Below are 26,837 nucleotides of genomic sequence, written 5' to 3' on the forward strand. Positions count from 1 at the left end.
AGGAACCTGGCACATGGCTAATAGCACCCCCCACCCCCCAAAAAACGGGACAAGAATTGTAAGACAAAGTGGATGGAAGAAGGGAGGACATAATGAAAATAGCAAGAGAGGCTGAAAAGTCCGGGGGATAAAATAACCTCTTTTACCACTTGTTGTAAATCAAGAATTGAATGCTGTGAAATGGCATGTTCTCCTTTCAAGAAAAGAAATAAGGCAGAAGCAACTGTTACACGTTTATAAAATCAGTGTGAGAAAACCTACGTCGTCTCTGACGAGATTCGGTTTCTAATTTTTTAAGGTTGCTTACCACAAATTCAATACCCATAACACCATGTACAGACAAAGCATAAATGAGCCATTTATGAAAGGTACTTCGTACACAACCAACCTGCAGATTGTCCTGTGCAATGAAACCAAGCAAAAGATGAAACTCAACTTGGGTGAGGGTCTCCCATTCTGGGCCAGCCGAATACCACACTGACAGGCTGTCCATGAGAGTCACGACCTCTTCCAGCAGCTATTAAACAAATCAGACATACGCTGTAGATTAGGAGAATGTTGTCAGATCAGCTACTTCTATTAAAATGATACTATGGCACCATACATAAAATGACATCTGTCTACAAGGTATAGGTAATATTGGGACTGAAATTGGCAGGCATGCTTTTAAAATCTGTAACCTGGGTGCCAGCCATATACGTTGACCAACCTTTTCAGTCCACAGGCGGGAGTTGACCAGTCCCTCGGCCCGTAGAAAATCCTGAAGAATGTGCAGCAACCTGTTTGCATTTTCAGCATGAACGGGTAGCGATTTCGTCTCCGTCACTACCCATTCTGGCATGTTCTCTAACAAGCTGTAAAAAACAAAAACATGCATTTCAACTGAGTGGATACATCAATATAAAAGAAAAATGAACTATCTCTATATAGTCTATAAATGTAATGTGACATGTTATAAGTGGAAATGTTGTTGCCATGAAGCAGTGCTGTTAAAGCAGCAATAGTTTTTTTCATTTTTTATGTATTATAGGATTGAAGGGGGTCTCCTGAGCTGAACCCCATTAATTACCAGCTACGGGAACCCCCTGCTTCCAGAGATACTTACCTCCGTAGATGCTGCCGGTATCTCTGTGAAGTTTAAATGTCCATCTCAGGTGGGCGAATAGGAAGCCGCAACAGATTATATCACAGCTTCCTATTGGAATGCATGTCGCGAGACATTTAAACACCACCATTATATTAGGCGCACAGGCTCCCTGGCTGCAGAGATACCGGCACCCCTATGGAGGTAAATATCTCTGGAAGCAGGGGGTTCCCGGAGCTGAAATGAATGGGTTTCAGCTCCGGAGACCGCCTGCTTCAATCCTATAACAAACAAAAAAGAAAAACAAGCAATGCAACATGGATTTGTGCTTTAATACACCGTCCATGAGCTCTGTACACACTCAAATGCTAAGATGTTTTATAACACATTCACTGCAGCCAAGAATCTGCCAAAGATCATTTGTTGCAACAAAGATTAAAATAAACATATGCAATCAGTCTGTCTGTATAAAATAGGGTGGGAGGGTGAGAGGGGTGGAGAGCCGGGACAAGTGCCCCGGGCCCGGTGACTGCAGGCGCACTGGGTCCAGCTTCCAGCGCACACCGGCATGAAAGAGAGAGGCCCGGCGTGCACCGGTGTCAGAGGCTCAGCGTGGGACAGTGTCACTGTCAGTCAGGGTGGTCCACAGCTGGGGAGAGCCAGGGCACGGCGGCAACGAGAGAACCGGCAGCCGGGCAAAGAAGTTGGGCCCAGCCAGAGATCGGCCCCAACTGCTTTGTCCGGTCGCCAGGCCCCGGCTATCCCCAGCTATTCCTCTCTCTGAGGCCCACACAGCTGGGGAGAGCCGGGGCACCCCCCAAATGAGTATGTATTTGGGGGGTGAGGGGGGTTGTATGTATTTGAAGGGGGGGTTGTATTTGGGGGTTGGGGTTTGTATGTATCTTGCTTTTTTATTTTTTATTATGTACTTGGGGGTGTTTTTTTAATGTATTCGGGGGCTGGGGGTTGATTGTATGTATTTGGGGGGGGTGGGGGGGGGGTTTGTATGTATGTATTTGGGGTTGTTTTTAATGTATTTGGGGTTTATATGTATTTGGGGGGGGGGGTGTTGTATGTATTTGGGGCAGGGGTGTAGCTATAGCCTGGGCAGTCCCCTGTGTTAAAGGCACTAGCTGCTGAGGAAGATGGCAGGGGAGGATCGCCCCCTAGCAGTCTGACCCGGAAGTCGTCTTTACTTCCGGTGTCTTCTGCCACATCTCCTCTGCCGGCTGCTCCTCTGATCATCTCCCGCCAAAGAGAGGGGGAGAGGGGGAGAGGGGGAGAGGGAGAGAGGAAGAGGGAGGGGGAGTTCAGCTCTCAGGGCCCCTGGTTACCAAAACACATACCGGGAACGCTAGCACCGTTACTTCCTAGTTATTTAAATCCCCCACCATGGGCCAATAAGGAGCTGCAACGGATGACGCTGCAGCCTCCAATTGGCCCTCGTATCGCTGGAAATTAAAATCGCCATTTTGTTTCCATTGGAGTTATCGCAGCTAGGTTTACAGGTATGCATCTTGGGAATCAGGGTGTCCCCCGAACTGAAACGCCCCCTTGCCTCCCATCTATGTTAAAAAGCTGGACGTGAGGTAAAATTAAAGAAAACGAGTAGGGGAAACTGCTGCTTCAAAATTAGACACTGTCTCTCTCGTCCCGTAGAATCAGTGTGTATGATTTTGGGAAACTTTACTTCAGTTTAAGTTCATCAGAAGGTCGTAACAACTCATTGGTCATCCCCAGCTTGGTCAGTGCGGAGAATACTTGTCCCCTTTCAATCCAGGTGGCTTCATCGGACTTGTCAAGGCCTTTCCACATTAAGTAGAGCAGAATCTCAGTCAGCAGTTGCAAAAGTTCCTCCTCACAATCCTAGGGGGTCAGAATATGAAAACATGAACAATACCTAACTATAGCTTTATTTACCTAAATGGGCACAGCCACTTTTAACAGAAATTGAAATTAGGGCATCCGGCCCAGCTGAAATTCTAGCATAAAAAAAAATCCTAAATCATTTACAAAATTACCAATATGGATTCTGTCCAAGCTGTATATCTGTTGACCCTTTTTTCATATAAAGGAGACATCAGAACATGTTTATGTCATAAGCTACACCTTGACCCACCTACAGCACAGAGTAATGTAAAGGTGGGAGTGAATGTATGCTTTGACCATACCTCTATACCCTTCGAAAGAAGATACTGCATTGGGAAAGTTAATTTATCGACGGGCAGATCATGGTTGAAGTTTGAAGTCAAGGGAATTTAAGCTCTTTACTGTGCCTGTAAACTATTCTGTGTACCCCATCAGTGCTAAATAAGAAAACAAAAATATTATTCAGTGTGATGCTGGAGAACTATACTACAATTTCATACTATCAAGTTCCACGAGATGACTATGCAATGTTACAGGCCTCTATGGCAACAAAGAGGACTCAGAAGAATCTGACAATTCCTTACCTCTCTGCTTTCCAAGTTCACACTGAGAGAGAGGTCATCACTGAAGAGTCCGTCATTTGAGTTGCTGAACTCTTTATCCGACTGATTCATACTGAACGACTTTGACGTCTCTAGAGGTGATGGAGTACTGGTCAAGCTTGCTGGTGTTTGGTTTCCGCTATCTCCCACCAAATCAAAAGGAGCTAGCTCCAAAGTCAGGTGTGAATGGTCAATGGGCCACAACTCTTCTTGGTCCTCCACCTTTAGCTGCGTCTCACTAAATGACGCCTCCTCCTCCTCATCCAGCAATGTGCATGTTGACTGGATACTTGAATTCAGGGATTTACTTTCCCCAGAACACCAGTTTTCACACGAGTTGTTGGTTGAGGCAAAGCTGTCTGCTTTATCCCCATCTCCCCACTCAGGCGAAGTCTTCTCTGGGGTCTCACTTATGGTGTTCTTGTACTCCTCCTTTCTACAGTCCCCATGGTTCGCTCTAAAGATGTTCTTGGACTCTGAGTTTTCTTTGAAGAAGAATCTCACCCATGTCTCCTGCCAGCCTATTTGTTGAGTAATCTGATGAACTGCATCTGGTTGGAGCTTGAAAAGCTGCAGGATCTGCACAGGATGCAAGAAACTATGTGTTACAGGTATTTTGAGGCATATGCTACCAAGCTTGATTGAACCTCTTCCCTACCAGAGATACATGCAAAGCATTGAATAACATCTGCAAGTAGAAGGTCTAATTAATAGTTAAGTATTTTAATTATGTTAGGTATAAACCGAAGATAAATAATCAATGTCCAATGAAGCAATACAAATTGGTCATAAAAATAAAAATAACTAAGAAATTTAGCGCCACCAGACTCGTTTCACAGATTCCAACACCAGAGCAATATCTAAAAAACTAAGTAACATCTAGAGAAGTGACCGTCCTTTGTCATTAATCACCTATGTAAGTTACAATAGTTTGGTATATTTTGGCTATATCAATTGCTTATATAAATCTAACATGTTATCCCTTTTGGCTTAAAAGCTGTTATTCAGAGGTTTTCACAATCATCCCCTAACAGCCACTTAGTGTCAGGGAGGAGGCAATCAATCCTTTTTTTTAATTCAGATTGGTGACATTTAGATTCAAACACTTGAACTGGTCATCTCTCTCTCTCTCTCTCTTCTCATTTTAATAGCTCAGCTAAGAACAACCTGACAGACTATAAAAGCAGAATGAAGACTCTATGGTTCTTATTCTATAAAATGCAATCATACCCATGAAAAGCCCTATTGACTTCAATGGGGCATTCCATATGCTACAGTCAGATTCACACTAAGGCAATTTATAGAATAAGGGCCTGTGTGTTTTAGGACTCCTGTCACATTAGTTGCCAAAATTAAACAAATGAAAAATGTGTTAAGTAAACTGACCTTTTTGCAGATGGTGACTCTCACAGCTAGGGGCGCTCTGTGAGCCAAGTATACCACAGCTAGTAGGTCCTTGTAAATAACCAAGTCTGTTTTTTGGGAAGAAAACATTTTGGATTCATTGACATGAACCTAATACAAATGCATATTTTATACTATGCTCTACATTTATATTGTGCAATCCATCTATTACCTGTATTTTAAATAACAACAATTTGTTTTTCCACATTAAGAAGTGGCACTAGACATTATTATACCTCACCAGGCCCTTTAAAAACTGCTCCCACTTCAAAGATAACACAAGCTATGGTCTGGAAATGTTCACACACTGTCTTTTTAATCAATCAACTGCTGTTCCCTTTTAAACTATAATGGTTAGAAAAAGAAATGCTGTTCATCATTGTGTAGTTATTTCAGGTTATTTAGCATCTAAAAAAGAACAAAATCTTTCAATCAAAATGCAGCTGTAAATGTAACCCCATTTTAGTTAACGGGAGCGGGTTTGGCATAAAATATGGTTTCATAAGACAAGAAAAAATTGAAGGTTAAAGGGCACAATGGATTTTCAATAGAATTTATCATCTCATGAACACATGTTCACGAGATAATAAATTCTATTGAAAATCCGTAGTGCCCTGGAACCTGCAATTTTTTCTTGTCTTGGAGTTTTTTCACTGACAGGAACTCCCCTGGACCAGGAGCACCGGTAACAGCAAGTATCTATTTCCAGTTTATGGTGTGCAGCATTGTACTTGTATATTCATAAGACAAGAAACATTATGGTTGAGTATCTTTCACTTTCGAATTTTTAATTATGAGACGATAAAACCTTGGCCTTGTAGAAGGGGATGCAAGAGTAAAACATTACAACATGATATTGATCTGAACTTTCCATCCTCTAGATACATTTTTGAGGGCATTGGTACCCTATTAATAAATAGCATATGGCTATATACTAACACACAAGTTTCTTTATTATACATTTTAGGAGCTTACACCACATTGCAAATCTGATAATGATGCAATAGCCAAGGTTAGGGGCGATACACACTAGTTATTTTCCTGTACATATCTATTAAAGAAAGAACATCGGGCCATATTTGCCAAACAGAGCTATTCCATAAGACACCTTCCAGAGACACCAGGGGTGATATTCACATTTGTAACAACTGGTTTTCTCCTAACAAACTTATGGCCTCCTGGAAAGACATAGCGCTGCAAATGGTCCATATCATTCCCCGCCCCCACCTCACAATGCCCCCCTCTCTTTTTCCTTCCACCCCCACATTTCGCCCAATTGCTCTCTCAACAGCCAGCTCTTCCTCCACCTCTCCATATCTGCTACTCCAGCTGATAATCGGGGCTAATGAATTCACAGCAAAGTTTTCAACATCTAGTTCGAGACCCAGTGGAAACCAGCTACACTTGAATAGTCCATAAAGTGTCTTCTGGTGCTGGACGGTGCCTTGTGGAATAGCACCTCGTAGTAAATATTGCCCACTAGGTGCAACACTTCCTCAAATTACCCGAATTGAGAATTTGGTTCAGAAGTCCTCTTATTAGTAAAGTGGTAACAGGAGCTTCATTCAGGAGCAGACCCAGACCGGAGTATCCAACTTCTCGAAGACGCATGCGTTGTTTACTCCGCTCATAAACTTTATTACACTTCAGCAGCTGTTCTAATATCTGCAAAGACAATGGGTTTTAAGATCGTTACACAGTAAATGAGGTTGAAAACAGTCATATCTCCATCGATTCAACCTATGTTACATTTAGACGACAGATACTCCTCCTATATTTGTATTTACAGTATTTTGATCCAGAGGAAGGCAAACAAAAAACCCCAGTGAAACATCATCCAATGATGCCTGATAATATTTCCCCTTAATTCCTTCCTGACTCCAAATAATGGCAATCAGATTACTCCCTGGATCAACATCCTTCCGATGTTTAATTATTTGGTATATCCCTGTACACTTTCCCTTTCTAAAATAAAATGTCTGATTTTTATTTTTTTTATTTTTTAAAGATATCTATTGTAAAGAGGAACCATTATTAACATAAGAACATCTGCACACTTTATCTTCCTAAGAACAGACACGTTCTTAGTGGACACATTTGTGCATGATAAAATATTGACATTTCTGAATTGTAATGGTGTTCCGTCTGCTAATTCAATTAAGAAAGATCAAATAGAATTAAACGACCAATTTGCAATTAAGATGTACCTCCTTTTGTAGGGAATACTGTAAAAGTTAATTAAATGTCAACCATTACAGGAAATAAATCCTCATTAAGTGATACTGCACAGCTATTATCTGTAGACAGATACTTACAGTAGATATATTTATACATCTTCATAGCTATCTGGATATTGACAGTGTGTGTGTGTGTGTGTGTGTGTGTGTGTGTGTGTGTGTGGTGTGTGGTGTGTGGTGTGTGGTGTGTGGTGTGTGGTGTGTGGTGTGTGGTGTGTGGTGTGTGGTGTGTGTGTGTGTGTATCTGTGTGTAAAATACATCTTCAAAATAAATGTCAGGAGCACATTTTCAGCCCATCTTTATAACCAAGTTCTGGCATATTTCAGGTAACGCAATTATTAACGATTACTTTATAGCGGGTTGGCATTAGCAGTTTAGTTGATACTGTACCTTGAAGACAAGTTCTTTCAGTCTATCAGAGTACCTCTGATTCAGCAGCAAAGCATAAAGAATGTCAGCATTTCCGGGCTCGAAGAGTAGTAAAAAAAGCTGGTCCTGTGTTGGGCTGGTATTAAGTAGGTTAAGGAGCATCTCCAGAATACCACAAAGCTAAAAGAAATACAGAAGTGAAGATGACAGGGGATTTGCTGCATGTTCCTTAGCACTTCTACTACTTTAGTAGGATCTCTAAACCACAGTCTGGCCTGCCCTCTGCACAATAGGCTGTGGGTCAGGAAGGATCCTTCATCCATGTGGTGGAACTGCTCAAAGATTACTCCTCTGTGGAAATGCATCTATAATTTGATTAGTAGAGTCCTTAGTATTTCAGTTCCGCTTGACCCATGGTCAGACCTACTGGGAAGACCAATTCAACATCAAACTGATCACCCATATGTATATATGGCTACCCGTCTTAATAGCCACATAATGAAACAGAGACTACATCCCTTCCATCATAATAATTAAAGCAAAGATCTGGCACACCTTCCAGGTGGAGAAAATGACGGCTATGAGCAACGATTCCTGTTCTAGTGTCTTCTAAATTTGGGAACCCTGGGCAAGATATAATGATCTGTTTGGCTCAACCTCTGGTATGATCATAATCTAAATTCATAATCACATTTATATCCTTCCACTCCAATATTAATGGGGTGTTCCCAGCTCACCACTGGAGGAAGCTCTTGTATGCAGATTGCTTATAATGCCATGCGTTTTTCAACTTTGAATAAACAATAATCCTGTCGCTATGTAATGTTCCTGTTTGTACTCTCTGTATCTCGAACAAATGTTTTTTAATATGGTGGTGGTTGATGGTGGTGTGCTCCCCTATTCCTTCCCCTTCCCTATATTTTTATTATTTTATGTGGTGTTGTATGATGGTGCTGTGATCTCCTATTATTTCCTTTTATTGTCTTCTGTACCGTTATCCCCCAAAAGTTTATTGATTTAGAAAAAGTTAAGTATAAAAAAAAACAACCAATCTGGCCTTATACAGGCTAACATTAACTCTTTCACTAAACTGTATGCATCGGGCAGCAAAGGGATTAACACTAATTAAATGTTACCTTTACATTTATTAAGCAACACTTCATTTCCATGTGAGTTTCCTCCATTACAAAGTACATTCATGTTAAAGAAACACACATATATACATTAATTGGAAAAAAATAAATATAAGTAAAAAACAAAATCCCTCTTTAAGTACCTGCTCCTCATCATTGATGGCAGCTATGTATCCCATAATGCTCTGAATCTCTTCATGCGTCCCACCTTTGCTTAGGAAATATTTGATCAGTCCATACAGAGACGTTCTTATAGTTGTCAAATCATCTGGTGTCAAAGAGTTTTCTTTACTGATAATTCGAACAGAGGGGAAAAAAGGAAATACCATTTATATCATGCTGTAGGTTTTTAGAAAGGGCAATGGATCACAGTGCACCATAGGTTTCATTTGTAAAGTACAGATTAGATAATATATGACTAATATTAAAATAGAATAATTTACCACAGGATTACACCAACATCATTTACTTTTTGCCGTATTGATAACTGAGACACATTTCACTTTTAACATTTAAAACATACGCATTGAGGCTAGGCAGCAACAGTTTCTGTAGGATAATTCAAGTTGATACATTTTACATTTATCCATTTTAGTAGCAACCAAAAATACATTTGAAAAATAAGGAACACTTAAAATGACACAAGTCGGGTAAGTTTATTTTATGGAGGTAGGTAGATAAGTTGGTGCTGCTTTAAATGTCACAGACATTTTGTGCTAAGTAATTGTTTCATACCTGTAATAAATCCTGATGGTGTCTAAGAGAAACTGTACACCATACTTCTTTCGGAAGTGCTTCCTGCTGTCTTTGATGATGGTGGAGAGGTATTGTATGTGTCCTGTAATAAAATAAAAAGAAACAGCAACAATGGTTTATAGTGGGCATTCAATGAAGGAATTAATTAATGTATTTGGAATAGGCTTGCACAGTTTGTTTTAAGTAGCATATGTGAAGACAATTGCTAATACAACACGGCTGTTCAAAGCCATGTTTAGAGGCACACAAAAAAAATAATCGCAAAATACTTTACCGAACATAATCACAAAGAGCTATATTATTGTTACATAGATTAAAAATTGAAGCAAACAAAAAAGAAGCCCAACACTAGGCACAGAAACTCCCACTAAAGACAAGGACACTCAGGGGCAAAGTGAAAAGATCATTCATATTTATTGGATACAAAAAATATAAAAACAATTAAAAACAGAGAAAAGACCATCAGCAGGTAAAGCACACAAAATAATGTGCATAGAGACACAGAACCCCATCTGAATGAATGAATGAGGAAAATGTGGAGACCATTCATCACAAGGGGCAATCATAGTGATCCCTTCATGATAAATATGAATATGTACCTGGCTACAGAATTGCAAACAGTGTGGAAAGCAGTGTGCCTACACAGGGGAAGCGCAAAAAAGCAGTGGACTAACAAAGTCAGTGGCACTAAAAGTGATACAAAAACTAGTGCAGACACGATAACACAGAGGAAGGGAGAACTGTAAAGCGTAAATGACTCAGGTAAGCATTGCTCAAGTTAAATAGACACAAGAGCAGCATGATGGAAAAACAACCTGTCCTGTTCGCTGTAAGATGGCAGTTTTCAAACTTTTTTCATTTCAACTTAATTACATGCAAAGTTTAAAAAATAATAATTACCAATTCGGAAGGCGAAATCGCCACGATTCCAAATACGGAAGTCAAAAAGCAAGTACTGGTACATCTGTTGTAGAAGCGGAGTATTTTTCTCCACAGATACCTGCTCGATTAGTAGCTGTACAGCCATCAGCACATTCACATCCATAAAGTTACCGGGCACCTAATGGCACAGCAGGAAAGAAAAAGACTGTGGGCCATATTTACTAAGCAGTCTTCTGCCATCGGACACCTTCTGGTGTTGGAAGAACCTTACAGCCCCCATTCATGTCAGTAGGCTGGAAGGGGTCATCCAGCCCTGGATCAAAGGCTGCTTAGGTTAATATTAACCTTCATCTCACATGTATGTATGTAGACCTTTATTTATATAGCACCAACAGTATACTTAGCTTTACAAAAGTACAGGGAATTATAATTCAAGTGCAACAAACAAGATCAGACAATAGGATAGGAAATCTAAGTGGTATGTGGGAAGACTTATAGAGACAGCAGGTGAGGGATAAGTGCAGAAGAGGGCAGTGCTTGACCGCAATGGGTGGTAGGAGCAACTGTGTGTGGAACAGTAATCATGGGTCTAGGCTATTGAAATACTTCATTTAGGAGGTGAGCTTTAAGGTTTTAAGGGGGAGAGAAGGTGATTGTCATATACTGAGTGTGAGGGAGTTCCACAGGCACGGAAGGAGCAGTGAGGAGAAAAGGTTTAAACGGAGAGAGAGAGCAGTAGAGGTGAAAGAGGTGGAGATGAGACAGTTATGGGAACAGTGCAGGAGATGACCAAGGACATAACAAGAGATCAAAGCTGATATGTAGGGAAGAGCAGATGCGTGGAGAGCCTTGGAGAAAAGGAGACCTTTGTTGGTGATCTGAAACTTGATGGGATGCCAGAAGAGGGATTTAAGGAGCAGATGAGCAGTAACTGTTTTGGGATAAAGTTAAATTATTCTAGCAGCAGAATTTTGGATAGATTGCAAAGGACAAAGTTGCGTGGCAGGGAGGCCTGTTAGCAGTATGTTATAATAATCAAGACGGGTGAGGATAACGGCATGCATTAGAGTTTTAGCAGTAAATTGACAGAGGAAAGGGTGGATCTTTGCAATATTACGGAGAAAGAAGCGACACATTTTAGCCATGCCGTGAATGTCAATGGCGAAGGAAAGGGAGGAGTCAAATGTCACTCCTAAGCAACGGGCCTTGGAGACAGGATAGATGGTAGAACCATTTACAGTGATTGAAAAGAGGCTATTAGGCCCAGTTTAGCGGGAAGTATGAGGAGCTCAGTTTTAGACATACAGTGTAACCCCGTTATAGCGCGATTCACTACAATGCGGATCCGCTTAACGCGGTGTGAGCGTGGCTCCTGATTAATTTTTTGCCAAACTTTAATAACACACACACGCACACGTCTCTCTTCCAGACAGTGAAGGGAAAATCCTCAGAGATGCAGAGCAGCCCCATGTATTATCTGTGTGACCTTTGCAGAAAGTCCCCAGCCAGCAGGTTCCAACTGGAACAGGTTGCACAAAGTTTGAGGAAGTGCAAAGCGATCTCACAAAGTGGCTGCAAACATCAGACCGTTTCCCCTCCCTCATTTGACCGAGTTACCAATTCAACCCATTGATCCTTGTTTTCCAAGGTTTGCTCTTGGAAACATATTTACCAAAACGTTATTCCCGGTTCGCCACATATATATATATATATATATATATATATATAGACATATATACATACATATACATATTTTCTTTTTGCCTTTTTTTTTTTTTTTAAAGAGAAAAAAATAAGTATACAATGCTGCAACCAAAAAAAAGGAAGAGAAGCAAACACCCTCCTTGTGTGATGTTGGGTGGTCGTTATTTGTGCTTGTAGGCAGCAGCAAAGCGACATGCAACAATCCAGAACGCACACACACACTTTGTTCCAAGCGGTCTCATTCTGTGGACCCGAGCACCGCGTTATAACGGGGTTCAGCTGTATTAAGTTTAAGGAGACGGAGCACCATCCACAAGAATATAGCCAGGAGGCAATCTAAGATCTGGGACTGGATTACAGGAGTGAGGGTCAGGGTGGATAGATATATCTGTGTATCATCTGCATACAGATTATATACCGAAGGCCAAAACAGTTTATGAGGTCACCATGACAAAAAGTATTGTACAACAAACATTTACATGTCCAAATGGTAATGTGCATAAGTCAAACTTTGGTTAATAGATGAGGAATGAGACAAATATTTGAAACAAAAAAGTGTAGGTTTTCATATACCTTCTGTAACAAAGCCCCTAACGTGGCTACTCCATGAGAGTGAATGAGGTTCTCCTGATTGATGGAATGTCTCTGAATGAAGTGTTTCACCATCAAAATGAAGGTAGCTACAATATTCTTTTCCAGACGGGCCTCTGCAATATAATACCATGCTTGTTGTTCAACACTCTCAAACACATTTTGAAATACAAATAGCTATGTAACATCAATAGTTTAGAAATATGAACATTCTGATGCAAAATAAATCCCTACAGAATTAAACAATAAAAAAAAGTTTTATACAGGTTGCCCACCAGTATGCTTACATGACCAGACTTATTTAAAAATGTATAACGCGTCCATAGATTGTACAGAGCTAATGCAGTGGATTTGCTTTCTTGCCTCATTCGATAGGTACATTGGCCGAGTTAGAAAGCCATCCCCCAAGCTGATGAGAATGGTATTCTGGAGCAATTTATTAATGCACTTTAAAGATTATTCTGTGAATCTGAATATTTTTGTGAAGCACAGGATGGTCTTTAATACTCTGTTATACCTGAAGACTTCGTGGATGACAGAACCACAAAATCTCCTTCCAAAGGTGTCAGAAGTTCAGGGGCAAGAGCAATGGTTTCCGATTTCTCAGACGGGGGCCCATTTAAGCAGCTGATCTGCTCTAGCAATGGAAATAATGTATTTAGCCCACCAATGCAGTTAATCATGTCCTGCAAGAGAAACAAAAAGGCAGAGAAAAGATGTTGAAGTTTATATTAATGTTTTAGACAAAGTACAATATATTTATCACCTTTGATCTCAAAAGGAATATTACTTATCTATGGTCATTACACTGGATGCCTCACTGGCAGGAATTTATTTATATGTATACCTTGATATCCCAATTCACAACTTTGTTCCCAGTTAATCTGCCATGCAAAAGGTTGGGTGATAAATCCAGGCAGATGGGGTTTCTGCAAGCCTGTGTAAACAAGTAAAACAAAATTATTAAGCATAAATATTAATTTACAAATGAGAAACAAGCACTAGCAATGAATTGAGCATGATTTGATCAACAACAAGAAACAAATTATGCCTTTTTTAATTAATGAAAATGACACAACTACCAATGCTATATTTTCCAACATGTTCCTTAAATAAAGATCATATATATTTAACATTGAAAGCAGGCTACAATAGCTACACTTGACGTTGCATCTTCTCTTAGCATAAGAAGTCTTACATAAATTAATAGCTGCTTGTTAAGGAAGCAGATCAATATACATATTTTATTAAAAGCTCATGACTTCTTATAATTCACCTTGGGTGTGTAATGGAGAAGCAGTTTGCTGGGCAGATCTGTTAACTCTGATTCCTGGGATTTCCATGGACTCAAGCTATTAGGACCTAAGAAAGAAAGTAGTCCTACGTCACATACTTATGTAGCGTATATGTACAGCATTAGCAGATACGGTCACTCAACCCCTTTGATGCCACAGGGCAGTTGAAGGAGTTACACTCTTTCAACATAAACTTGTCGTTTTTACTGCAGTGACCAGGTCAACGCATCATATTTCCCAACTAATAATAAAAAATAAATAAAAAGAATTTCACAAATGTAAAAAAAAATAAAAAATAAAGTGAAACACCATGAACAGATGTTTTTGAAGATGTGACACTTACCAGCCAAGTACAGAGCCTTCACCTGCGTAGCTGGCAGTGCATCGTGGAATATAAGAACGGATCCAAGCTGACCCTCCAGTGACGTTGGAGACCCCCACTCACTATCCTGAGTCCCTGCCGAGATTAACTCGGTTTTTCCCAGCAACCCGCTCCATGTGGGGGAAGACAGAATCCCACCCAGTGATGACCTGCTGGCCGTATTCGGCAGAGAGACGGGTGGGTCTGGGATCTGAGAGGGGGGAGGAGTGTTTGTCCTCTGACCAGCTGATCCGATGCAGCAAGAAGTGAACGGCTGCAAAAGAACACGTTAAAAAAAAGGTAATGAGTGATGGTAAAGCAAAATAAGCAAACAACAAAAACATACCACTGAAAACTACCTCTGTTTATTCATTAACATCTCGATTTCTGTATTGTGTTTGTTCAGCATTTGATCCATATTACCAAATTATCAATATTGTTGTTACTTCATCTCTTTTGTCAAATCTCTTTTTTTTTTTTTATGAATAGAAGAAATGTCTACAAGAAAGAATAGGTCACGTACTTCATTCATGGAAGGAAACTTGAGAGGGGCAGACACTTTCTGCTGTCCGTTGACATAGATATATACAAGGCTTTGTCCAAAGGGTCGTTTTCCAGGCACATGAACAATTGCTATACTGTGCTGTGGAGGAAGAAAAAAAATGGAATGAAATAAGAAAAGACACTGATGAGTATATTCTTGTAACCTTGCTAAGCACCATTCCCTTTTTTCTTTAGGGAAAGACGTAATAAAGTAGCAGTTCATGTTTTTGTCCCCTGCCAATACATGATAAACATACTGTGTTGTAAATAAATATAGAGGTAGGATATCATAATCCCAAACTTTCCTGGACAATCACAGGACGATACTCCAGTTGGTTATTACGTGTTGGATAGATTAAGGTGTGGGGACAACACAATTCTGCATGACACAACTGGAAAAAGTTCACAGAAAAGGATCTGTGTGAAGCTGGGAATCTACACAGATACTCAGCACTAACCGAGGGGGTCATTTAAAAAAGTCTCCGGGCTATGAAACTAGGGCAAAACCAGTGCAAAAGAACTGCACCAGATCCAATGAAAAACCGCCAATTTCTTTCAAATTAATTCATTTTCTTTAATAAATCTGGTGCCTCAATTTTGCAGCCGGAAGATTTTAGTAAATAGACAAAAGTCTTCTGAGTAATAATTATGATACACTAGTAGCTACATACAGTATGTTTCTGGCAAGCATTTTGCCTGTTGAGCCGTAATGCCCCTGTCAATTACACACTGATGTGTGTTAATGGCAGTTAAAGAAGTCATAAGTCAGTTAATAAATATACTTGGCTACCAAATGAACATTGGTACACTAAGTTTGCCTTACCCACAACGAATCACAGAAGCAATGTTCAGGTAGCATAACTGTTGCATATTCCTTCTTCGTACACACTGCAACAACTAAAACTCCAGATGACGTGATAAAGGCTTCAAATCCCATACCACTGCTGGTAAAAAAACTGAAACAAAACAAGCAATCAATGGTCTAGAGATCCTTTGTACTAATCCAATAACTTGTAAATAAGACTTCTACAATTCCACATTGTAAAGTAAATAAATACAATTTGGTGATGCCTTTCCTTAAACCTACAAAATGGACAAAGGACAATCCCAGTGTCAGCTCTCCTTGCGACCTTGAGTATGTCCCTTTATCAACCTGTATCAGACAGCAAAATTAGTGTAAGCTCTTTAAAGCAGGGACTCGTGCATGCAAAATTCTATGCACACTGCTGAGTACATTGCCAGCACTATATAAGAAAATATATTATTATTTATTATTATTATTATTATTATTGAAAAATAAACTTAAGATAGACAGGTGGGATTTGCAGATTCACTTTCTTTGCTTTACTAGTTTCTTGGCATATCTGAAGGATACACTTGCGATCTCTGAACTCCTTATATGTGTGTGTGTGTGTGTGTGTGTGTGTGTGTGTGTGTGTGTGTGTGTGTGTGTGTGTGTGTGTATAAACTGCAGGTTAGGCCTGCACAGATCTTGGACACATGGGTAAACAATCATACATACCTGTATAACTGTTTTCTCTTCAGTCCACTGCTGGAAATACCAAGGGTTGACTGGTCTTGGTCCACACAAAACCAAGCACAAAAAGTAAATGAAGAACCAGGCCATTTCTGAATGGTGGGTACAGCAATGCCTGCCAAGCTGTGAGACAAGTTGAAGTACTGCAAGGCACTATCCAAGCCCTGCTTACGAGCTACAGTAAGCACTGCACGTGTGACGGGAATGACATATGGGTGGCTCTGTTTGGGATGGTCAGTCCTGAGCATGCTGATTAGATGAAACAGTTCCTCCGAGCTCATTGATTGACTGCCCAACGAACCTAAAAGGCCAATCAGGTTCTCTGCACAGCACCGATGGAGAGAGAAGTGAGAATTCAGAGTGTCTATGATACAGATCACCATGTTGGCATTGACACACAAGGTGCGACTTTGCTTGTTTATGCAGCAAATCTTCTTCAGCCAATCGGAGATTAAAATCTGCAGATCGTGCGATTCTATCTCTGGGAGCCATTGTATAAGCAGCAACAAGGGTTGGACATTACTGATGCCCAAGATCCCCACATTAGTATGGTCTCCCTCAACAGCCTGCAAATGGACATAACATTACATGTGTTGGTTTGACAGAATATACAGAAAGTGGGCAATGGGCAATGACATGCAAGGAAATAATACACAACCTTTTGTTTCTTAGCCATGCTTATTTGTTGTGCAAGTTTCAGATGCAGCGGTCGTTATCCAACCATTTCTCAAATTGTTTTTCAAGATCTCCCCAGATCCTTTCAGTATTTGCCATGACAAACTAAGGGCCCATCGAATTAACACAGCAGGGGCCCTGTTGTGTTAATCTACCTGTCTGTAAAAGACGCGCAGTAAGAGATAGGATGAATCAGTCACTCTACCTGCGCGCCTCTAACAGGCGATTGCAGTTCTTTCATTTCATTTTAAACACTACAGTATTGTAGCAGGGGGTCTACTTCCCAAGTTACAGGCCCTGTTATGCTGTGTCGATATCCCCGCAATGTTAAAATCCTGTGGAAAACGTGAATGTGGGATTTTAACATTGCAGGAGATACCGGCACCCCATAACGGGGCCTGTATCTCGGGAATTACAGGTCCCAGAGGCTGAAATCAACTTTGTTCAGCTCATCAGACCCCCTGGTCCTGCACACTGGTATCAAACACCCCCTCGCCCCCCCACCAAAGAAAAAATCATTACATTAGCAGCTAGCTAGCTTTACCAGTAAAAATCAGAACATATTCTCTAATTCACCACTATTTGTACTGGTTGTGTTTTAATTCATATGTTGAATAACTTTGCAAGATCGGGACCGAAAGCCTAATAACAATACACGAGTTGAAGGAAGACTGCAGCAGCAATGACGGGTAATGGCGATAATGAAGTGATGTGGGAAATTCAACCGAAAATAAAATAAATCACTCACAGTGTCTTTATGTTTTTACTTGAATATAAAGACCAGCAGTGAAAGCGTAAGATTAAAAACATAGAATATAGCTCACCATATTGAGAAGCTCTTCCAGCAACACCCGTGATGGTTGACCCAGAGATTTTAATACCTCAAACAAATGTGTATAGCCAATTCTTTCCTTAAATACTTCCTAAAAAAAAAATTAAAAAAAAAACACAGAGCAAGGTATTCCATAATGTTCATGTTATAGTAGAAAAGTTACATATTATCTGTGATCAGGGTTAGAGGATTTATATTTATGGCATGCATTTTCGGTCTTGTGGGAGACCGCTAGATACTTCACAGTACAGGCAGTCCTCAGTTATCCGACATGCGTTACTCAAAATGGCGTTGGATAGCGAAACGTCTTAAAGCGAAACACGTTTTCCCATAGGAACACTGTTTAAATGAAAGGTTCCGTTCCTGAAGGCATTTTTAACACTAAAATACACCAAATATTTTACGCAGGCAATAAGATATGCAGCACACACATAAATTATATAGTGTATATACTGTATTATATATATATATAATATAATAATATATTATATAGTATAATATAATATTATATAATACTGTATATATTATATAAACATAAACAACTTTGCAAAGCATCATAAGAGCGTTGGATAAGCCGTTTTGGCGTTGTAAAAATGAATATAGGTATGCATTGCATAGCATTGGATAAGCCATTCGTTGTAAAACGAAGCGTTGTAAAACGAGGACTGCCTGTATCCCTTTTACTGTGAGCCCCCAGTGTAATGAGACTTATTGCTAATCAAACACCTAAGCACCCTATGAATTTAAAGGGCTATTGAGCACTCATATGCCAAAGCAGACAATTTTCATTTCACATAAGTGCCCTTTCACCTATCATTGTAAGGAACCATTTGATCCCTTCATGTTATGTTACTGTATGGTAAGCAAGTCTCCAGCAGGACAGTAATATGTTCATTTCATTTGCCTTTTCTATCCTTTGCATGAAAGATCTCTATGGTTTAGATTAAACAGTGGTCTCGAAACTTTTCAGTACGAGGGACACATGGTATTTTTTTCTGCACATTTTCGCAGGCCAAAGAAAAAAAATCTTTTTTATAATTTTTATATATTTTATAAATGAATGAATACGTTTTATATGGATCTTTTTGGGGTAACCAGCATGATATGATTCAGAACAAAAGAGAAATGTGACAATTACAAAGAAAGGATGCCGTGCTTACACTGGGAAATTATATATAATGAGCAAATATATATATATTTCAAGTTGCTGCGGGCCATATAAAATATTGTGGGGGGCCTGATGTGGCTCCTGGGCCGTAGTTTGGAGACCCCTGGTTTAGAAGATTTGATCAAGCACTTTCTTTCATTCTAAACTTCAATTATCAAAAATGTTCTTTTAACTGAATTTATCCCACAGACAGAATTCACTTACTGTGATCGAAATTAAAGTATTGTTTCTTTTTGGGGGGGATTAAAAAACAAATCTCAAGGAGTGAGTAAAGGTTACATGTTTTACCTTTGCAGCTGGCGATTTATGCTTCACTGCTGTAAGTGCTTGAATGGTGGTTACTGTTAAGCAATCCAACTGTTCCTGAAACACCTACAGTGAACAGAAAACAAACATTATTGCACACAAAAGTATATTTTTATTTTGAAAATCAGGGATTCCGACCATCAAAACAAGAACATTTTAAATCACATTTCAAATCTCCTCTCCCACAGAGCACCGATTTCACAACTTCAACTAACCTATTCACCACTGGAATAAAGAATGTCCTTCCACCAGCACAAGTAACAAACGTTTGCCAGCCAAGCAATAGTAGAAAAGAAGGACACCAACACACACACACACAGATTAACCAGGGCCCGTTCTAATGTTTCCATGAAGAAATGTGATTATGTTTTAATCCACATGCAGACAGGACGTTCTGGGATTCATTACAGACCAAAGCTATTTAATGTACAAACAAACAAAAATGAAAGAGGAATATAGCTGCTCTACATCTCTCATAACAAGGGGACCATTTCATTGGATATATGTTCCCCATTCACACCTGCATCTCTCTCTCTCTATCCATACATCATTCTTAAGTTTGGGTCTCTTTGCACAAAATGCTTCATGCCACCAATTAAGACAAACTCGGCACATGATTTGATAAATGCTGAATAGCACAGATTAGCCGAAAATTAAATAAATGTTGCTTTTCTTAGTATTTAAAATGTCTTTGCATCTTGAATACACAGGTGATGTTATTTCACATGCAAGAGACATAAGTATTTTTCTAATAGAGCACACTTCCTAATGATGATGATGATAATAAACATATAGCCGTGTGCACTACACGGCAGACATCCCATTTACTGAGACACTCTGCTGCTCCTCTTAAATATCTTGTGCTAAGCTAATATGAGCTACCCCTGACATCTATGAAGCAGCAACCAAGGTTTTTATATTAGGCTAATATGGCCTACTAGAGAGGAGTGGCACAGTGAGTAAAGACACAGACTCTAAACCAGGGGTGCGCAAACATGGGGACGGAAAAATTTTCTGGGGGGCGCGGCCAGTTGCAGAGGCCCCACGCTCTTCCCCAAGGCATTTAAATTAAATGCCAGGGGATCGCCTCTGCAACTCTATACTTACCAAGATTCACACACTCTGACACGTCGCCATGACAACGTGGTGTCATGGGTCATGTGACATGACATCACACGCGTCAAATGACGCCGCGAGTCACGTGACGTCACATGACCCGCAAGGTCATTTGACACAGCTCTAAGGGAGGGAGGGGGGGGGTCACGAGCATTGAGGCAGTGCAGACAGGGGACGCAGCAGCAAAAGTTTGCGCTCCCCTGCTGTAAACAATGATATTGAGTAAATCACTTTATTTCCCTGTGCCTCAGGCACCAGAAACAGATAGTAAGCTCATCTGGGTAGGGACTGTGTCTGTAAACAATTCCTATGTGCTGTGTACTGGGCACTATACTGTAATTGTGAAGCACTTTCAGTCCCATTGGGAGAAAAGCAATATATGAAATAGTTATTATTACAAAAATAATTTGGGTTTGGCTCAATGAAAGCTACAATACAATGCATGCGTCCGTTTCTCACCCGACTGAATTAAAATAATATGTAGATTATTTAGAGTGTGGAGGACCTTTTTGTGGTTCAACACTGAATAACATTCGTAGTTGTGCATAAGCTCTTTGAAACTAGTTGTGTCTTCCTCATATGTAACTTAAAAAAAAAAAAAAATGACTGTGTGGACATGAAATCTCTTTGAGGATTGACAGCTAACTACAGTACTACATTACCGCATGCCACGTATTATACTGATAAAGATTCCTTTACTAATTATGCTTAATGCTACTCAGAAGCAGCCACTTCCTCCTCACAGATAGAGTTTGTAAATGGTAAGGTTTTAGATTATCAGACCAGGTCTGTGCACCAATGATCATGACAGTGGATCCAGTCACACACAGATTCACAAACATACACAAGACCCCAGAATACCAATGCACCAAAATGCAGAAATAGAGGAACAAAGTTAAAAATTAATATTGCCACCACTACATAGTATCGATTGCAAAATCCATTTTCCTGCACGTTACTTCAACTCAGCTTGATAATTTCATGTCCTAAAGCAGCAATCTGTGCTACTCGATTTTGTGGGGAGAGTTCTTTTTACTCTATACCTTAGTAACTCTAAGGTCAGCATTGGCAAAAATCTACAAATATGTCCGCGGGGGTTTCAACAATTGAATAGCTGTGATGTCATCAATCAATCACGTTGCAGCTTGCTACTGCTGATCCTGGCAGACATATTTGTAGATTTTTTCAAGATACAACAAAATAGTTCATTTTACCAGCAACCGGGGGAATAACTTGAGCCAAGAGCATCAAAGTCGAGCTCTGCTGGACCACCCAGATCTTTAAGTATAGGAAAAACATATATATTTTTTTGAAGCAAAAGGTGGCACTGTGTACTCATTTGCATGTCATTTCCCCGAATCCCTTGCTGCAGTGGAAGCACTGTATGCTGGGTGATAATGGTGAAAGGCGGGGTTGCAGACCTGTCTAAGACATGCAAATGAGCATACAGTAAAATTTCCTTTTGAGATATGTATGTATATATATATATATGTGTATATATATATATATATATGTATATATATATATATATATATATATATATATATATATATATATATATATATATATATATATATATATATATATATACACATATATACACAGTGGTTGACAAATCACCAAAAAATCTACTCGCCACCTAGTACCAAACGTGTGCTGCTTGGGCCAATATTTACTCGCCCGGGGGTTAAATCCACTCGCCCGGGGCGAGCAAATGTATAGGTTTGTCGAGCACTGTATATATATATATATATATATATATATATATATATATATAACGGGGTTAATAGTATATTGAAAGTAACATTAAAGATGCTCCTGCTCACACTGTATTAATTTAATAGATTATCTATCACATACATTTTTTGTGAATCATTTGTGGATAAGATTTATGGAAGTGGGGACAACAACCAAAAACATCTTGAAGCTAAAACCAGTGCACTACATGAAACCCTCAAACATATATACCTTTTGATAGATGGTGATGAAAAAAAATAGTATATGAAAGTGAGGGTTTCACAGTTTCATAAACAACACTAGAGAAGTAGCGGCTCAGTGAGTAAAGACACCGATTGGCACTGAGTTTGAAGCAGGGGAACCTGCTTCAATTCCCAGTGTCATCTCCTTGTGACCTTGGGCAAGTCACTTTATCTCCCTGTTCCTCAGGCACCAAAAAAAGATTGTAAGCTAAACGGGGCAGGGATCTGTGCCTGCAAAATGTCCCTGTAAAGCGCCACGTAAAAAACTAGCAGCGCTATACAAGAACATGCTATTATTATGAACAGAACAAATTATTTATTACCTGCTACAATACACTTTCAATCAATAATTCTCAGCGCTATAGAAACACATACAGAATGTTGTCTTTTTCCTTCTGTAAATTCTATACACTGCTGATTCACTAAAACTTTCTATTACATGGAGTTCAGAAAATTCAAAGCAAAGATTTAAGCCGAGTTTAAGTAAGGTACATGAAGTGTTATCCTGCGGAGCCTTCAGTCCAGACTGAGCCATAGCGGACTAGCTGTACCTGATCCACATTCATTTCTGTCAGTAATTTGTTTGCAAGATCTTTTTCACTCTTGTCTGCCCCTCTAGTGTTAGCGCTTAGTAAGAGCTGCGGGATGGAAACAAGAACATTGCAGAGAGGTGGATTAACAGTTAGCAGCAGCCAGGAAGGGGAAGGGGAAGGGATTGTCACAGCTGGGTATCTATATAATTACATGCAGCTTATGATTTCTGTATGTTTAAAAAATCACCTCAAGAACTATGCCAAATGGTCCATTATGTCTTTAACAAAGCTTTAATAACAGCACATTAGTACATAGCTTTGTATGGTCCAAGTTAACCTACTCCATTTGGGCACCTTCAATGCATTCTGCTATATATTTTAAAGATCTTCTTCCATCTGTCTTGTCACTTGTAATAAAAGAAGTTCAGTTATCTAAAATAACAGATGTATTACTGAGGTTCACTCAATTGTTTAAGTCCCAAAAGTTTCCCTCTTCCTCCTCAGCGAGTATTTCATTTTTGTAGTCTATTCATTTTGCAAGTCAGGAAAATATGAGATCTTCAAAAAATAATAACTCGAGTAATCCACATTTATTTTTAAAATACACAAACCTCAAACACTTAAAAAAATTTTTATAATTGTACAGTTGAAGAATGAGCATAAAATACATGCCCTTAAATTAATGAGGACTTCTCATGGATGAACTTTAACAAACATTAACGTCACCCACAAAACCAAATTTATGCTGCTATTTGCACAAATTAATTGATGACATCCGTGTACATATTAATTATTATATTATTATATTAACATATTATTAATCTAAAAGGTCAAAGAAACAATACGTCTTTGTAGGAGTTTATAATACATAGTTAACCCGTCTGGATCAATTAGGTAACAGCCAACAATAGTTTCCCAGCAATGCTGCAGCTAGAAAAACTTCTGCCGTATCCAAAACAAAATAAAGGTCAAATGAGGCCAATTAAGTTTAACAAGATCACCCTTTCTGCACAATGAAGAAAACAAGCAGAGCCAACATAATGTAAATATAGATCAGAGTAAAAAATGTTGTAAGAAAATGAGCACCTCTGACTTCAGACCCTTACCCTGCAATTCTGTAGCAGTCTAATGAGGTGCTCCAGGCAGTTGCTGTTAAGAAAAATAGCTTGCAGTACCGGCCTGTCTGTGCAGTTTAACATGGATTTCATACAGTCTGCAAAAACCAAACCAGAATAAGATACTGTAGAGATAAAGTGGCCAGCATACTTCTCAAAGCCTAACATTTTCATGAGCAGAAAGAATAGGTGCTGTTAAATACATCCCAGCATTACATGGACTTTATAACTCACTTAAACAAATTAAAATGGTCACATGAATCAAAAAGTATATAAACCAGGCATGTCATACCAGAAAAACCATGGTGTACACACCAGTTTAAGCTGGCTTGACAAAAATGGGTGCATTTCATTTGCACTGGTTTTGCCCAAGTTTTGGGGCTGGAAGACTTTAGTAAATATTGTCCTTATGTTCACATGATTTGCAAGTTGAGTGATCAGTGAACAGTTATATATCGACTCTCAGAAAAATCCTTATATCCCTAAAAAAGTTATTTTACATAAATATTATAATGGAACCACAGCAGAATGTTACTATACAAAATGAATTAAGTAGAAATGGCTGTGTTAGTCCAGTTGTGATAATACTTATGTACTCATTTACTCTGCACTATGCATAACGTAACTTGTATTGAAGTAGAGGTGGAACACCATCTTTACTGGGTTGTTGGTGGACTGGAAAACGTACTTAGCATTTTTATCTGCAGCGCTATGAACCTGCTCTCCCACTGCCTGGATCTTCTCAGGTTGGGTAACGCTGAATGGTCCGAGTTGAGCAGCTTGAAGTAGTTCTCCAGTATGTTGCTGATCTCCACCTGACGCTGGTCAGAGCTGCTGATCAAGAGGATGTGCACAACTTCTGTTAAACACTTAAGAGTAAGTTCCGCCTTTCGACTCACTTCCTCTGGGTCACGGTCATCCGACGTGTCACAATCTGCCAAGACACGCATCAGGACCTCCAAGGTGGCCGGTGAGATGACCTGAAGGGCATTTCTCTGCAACCAAATATATGCAACACAAATGAATCGATATACGTGTGTGTGTGTGTGTGTGTGTGTGTGTGTGTGTGTGTGTGTGTGTGTGTGTGTGTGTGTGTGTGTGTGTGTGTGTGTGTCTACACACACACACACGATATTCATAAATCAAATGTATCCATGATGAAGTTATTTATATGTTATAAATATGTATAAAGTATTTTCCATTGCTGTATTATGTTTGGCGTTTAAAGATTCTTGTCAATATTTTACCCTCTTACCTGCCCGCCAGATAAAATCGCTCCAAAGAGATGCAGCAAGCAGCATTTTAAGCTTTCTTTGAGGTGCTCACTTTCTTGAAAACACTCTAAAAAAATAAAATAAAATAAAGATTTAATATAAAAAGATATATATACACATATATATATTTATATATATATATATATATATATATATATATATATAAACACACACACACACACACACACACACACAATATATACATACACACACACACACACACACTATACATACACACACACACACACACACACACACACACAAACTGTGCACAAAATTATACCCCAATCTAACCAAGAGACATTGGAGTTGGTTCTTGCTGACTTGCAAATAATATAAAAATAATACTACTCACGGTAAAAGAAAGGTATAAACTCCACTGTGAGGGGGGCTGCTTTGTACTTCTGTCTGCTCTTTTCCACAGGACTGAGAATTCTTCTGTGCAACAAGAAGACATTTGTAATTAGAAGTGAATGCCTCAACTTACCTTACAGCAACGTTCGTTACATGCGCTAAATGTAAAGAAGTATGCGGTGGTCATGACCTAGTGTTTAAAATGCAGATATTAAGAGTCTGGGAGCGGAGAGAAAACAAAATGGAGCACATTAACCCCATGGCTGCCAGGCCCCTATAATAGCCATGGGGTTAAGGAAGCGAACAAATGTTGCTCAATGTGCTTCAGCCTTTTGCTACCAGATTGCAAGGAGCGGCTGGTTCCTCTGGTAGCGAAAAGGGTTAATTCAGTACACAAAACACAATGTTAAAAGAACATTACCGGTCTCTCTCAAACAATACAAAGTTTGGAAATGCAGAGTTATAGTGTTTATTCAGTACTGTACATGAGATCTCTCATTTTTAAGGCATAATAAATAAGATTTCAGTGTTGCTTGTACTGCATATACGTACCCTGCAACTATTTGCCTCCAATTTCGATAGGGATCATAGAGGCTTTCACAAAATGCCAGGGCATGTCTTACAAACTCTTCAATGGGGGCTTGGTCTGTTACTTCTTTCTCTTTAGTTTTGCTTTTCAACTGCAAAATCAATCATTATTTTTAAATCATAAAATGTTCTGTATTTATTACATGGAAACCATTAAATAATGCTAATAATTATATCAATCATAATAATAATTATTTATTGAATGGATTCGTAAAATCATACAAAGAGCCCAGGCACTTCATATAGGGATGTGTTATCAACATATAAATAACAAATAATGCAATTGAGTTGTTCAGCAACACTACAAATTGTGGTTGGAAAAGTTTTAGCTTAATGTAAACAAGCAGTTTGTATAAGCATTAGTGCAATAGAAGGTACATTTATATATACATTGATAAATAAAAAAAACCTGTGCGGTTTCCATAGGTCTGTATACACCAATACATCTATGAAGAAACTTCTTGTTGTTTCATATGCGGGTATTACACTAGAAATCTTTATTAGAGGTTTAATATTCCTGCAAAGCAAT

The 26,837-nt window shown here is 39.3% G+C and overlaps 1 protein-coding gene across 3 annotated transcripts in view; it reads right to left on the minus strand.

The window, feature by feature from the left end:
* Positions 1–26,837, minus strand: part of NBEAL1 (neurobeachin like 1) — an 84,537-nt gene that overhangs the window by 30,378 nt on the left and 27,322 nt on the right. For 2 of the 3 annotated variants that reach the window (XM_075608579.1, XM_075608580.1), the window contains exons 6-31: positions 26,273–26,400; positions 25,722–25,804; positions 25,348–25,433; positions 24,781–25,087; positions 24,084–24,190; positions 22,996–23,082; positions 19,332–19,415; positions 17,868–17,966; positions 16,354–16,934; positions 15,655–15,787; positions 14,812–14,931; positions 14,271–14,562; positions 13,909–13,994; positions 13,480–13,569; positions 13,150–13,318; positions 12,615–12,748; positions 10,356–10,515; positions 9,435–9,537; positions 8,843–8,990; positions 7,588–7,746; positions 6,465–6,624; positions 4,942–5,027; positions 3,538–4,134; positions 2,775–2,950; positions 710–854; positions 389–517 (exon numbers count right to left, since the gene is read on the minus strand). In XM_075608579.1, coding sequence (XP_075464694.1) covers positions 389–517; positions 710–854; positions 2,775–2,950; positions 3,538–4,134; positions 4,942–5,027; positions 6,465–6,624; positions 7,588–7,746; positions 8,843–8,990; positions 9,435–9,537; positions 10,356–10,515; positions 12,615–12,748; positions 13,150–13,318; positions 13,480–13,569; positions 13,909–13,994; positions 14,271–14,562; positions 14,812–14,931; positions 15,655–15,787; positions 16,354–16,934; positions 17,868–17,966; positions 19,332–19,415; positions 22,996–23,082; positions 24,084–24,190; positions 24,781–25,087; positions 25,348–25,433; positions 25,722–25,804; positions 26,273–26,400 — 4,449 coding nt within the window. The remainder of the gene's footprint in view (positions 1–388; positions 518–709; positions 855–2,774; positions 2,951–3,537; positions 4,135–4,941; positions 5,028–6,464; positions 6,625–7,587; positions 7,747–8,842; positions 8,991–9,434; positions 9,538–10,355; positions 10,516–12,614; positions 12,749–13,149; positions 13,319–13,479; positions 13,570–13,908; positions 13,995–14,270; positions 14,563–14,811; positions 14,932–15,654; positions 15,788–16,353; positions 16,935–17,867; positions 17,967–19,331; positions 19,416–22,995; positions 23,083–24,083; positions 24,191–24,780; positions 25,088–25,347; positions 25,434–25,721; positions 25,805–26,272; positions 26,401–26,837) is intronic. The other variant, XM_075608582.1, reaches the window with a different exon arrangement.

The sequence above is a fragment of the Ascaphus truei genome, chromosome 7 (assembly GCF_040206685.1).
Source record: "Ascaphus truei isolate aAscTru1 chromosome 7, aAscTru1.hap1, whole genome shotgun sequence".
Taxonomy (NCBI): Eukaryota; Metazoa; Chordata; class Amphibia; order Anura; family Ascaphidae; genus Ascaphus; species Ascaphus truei.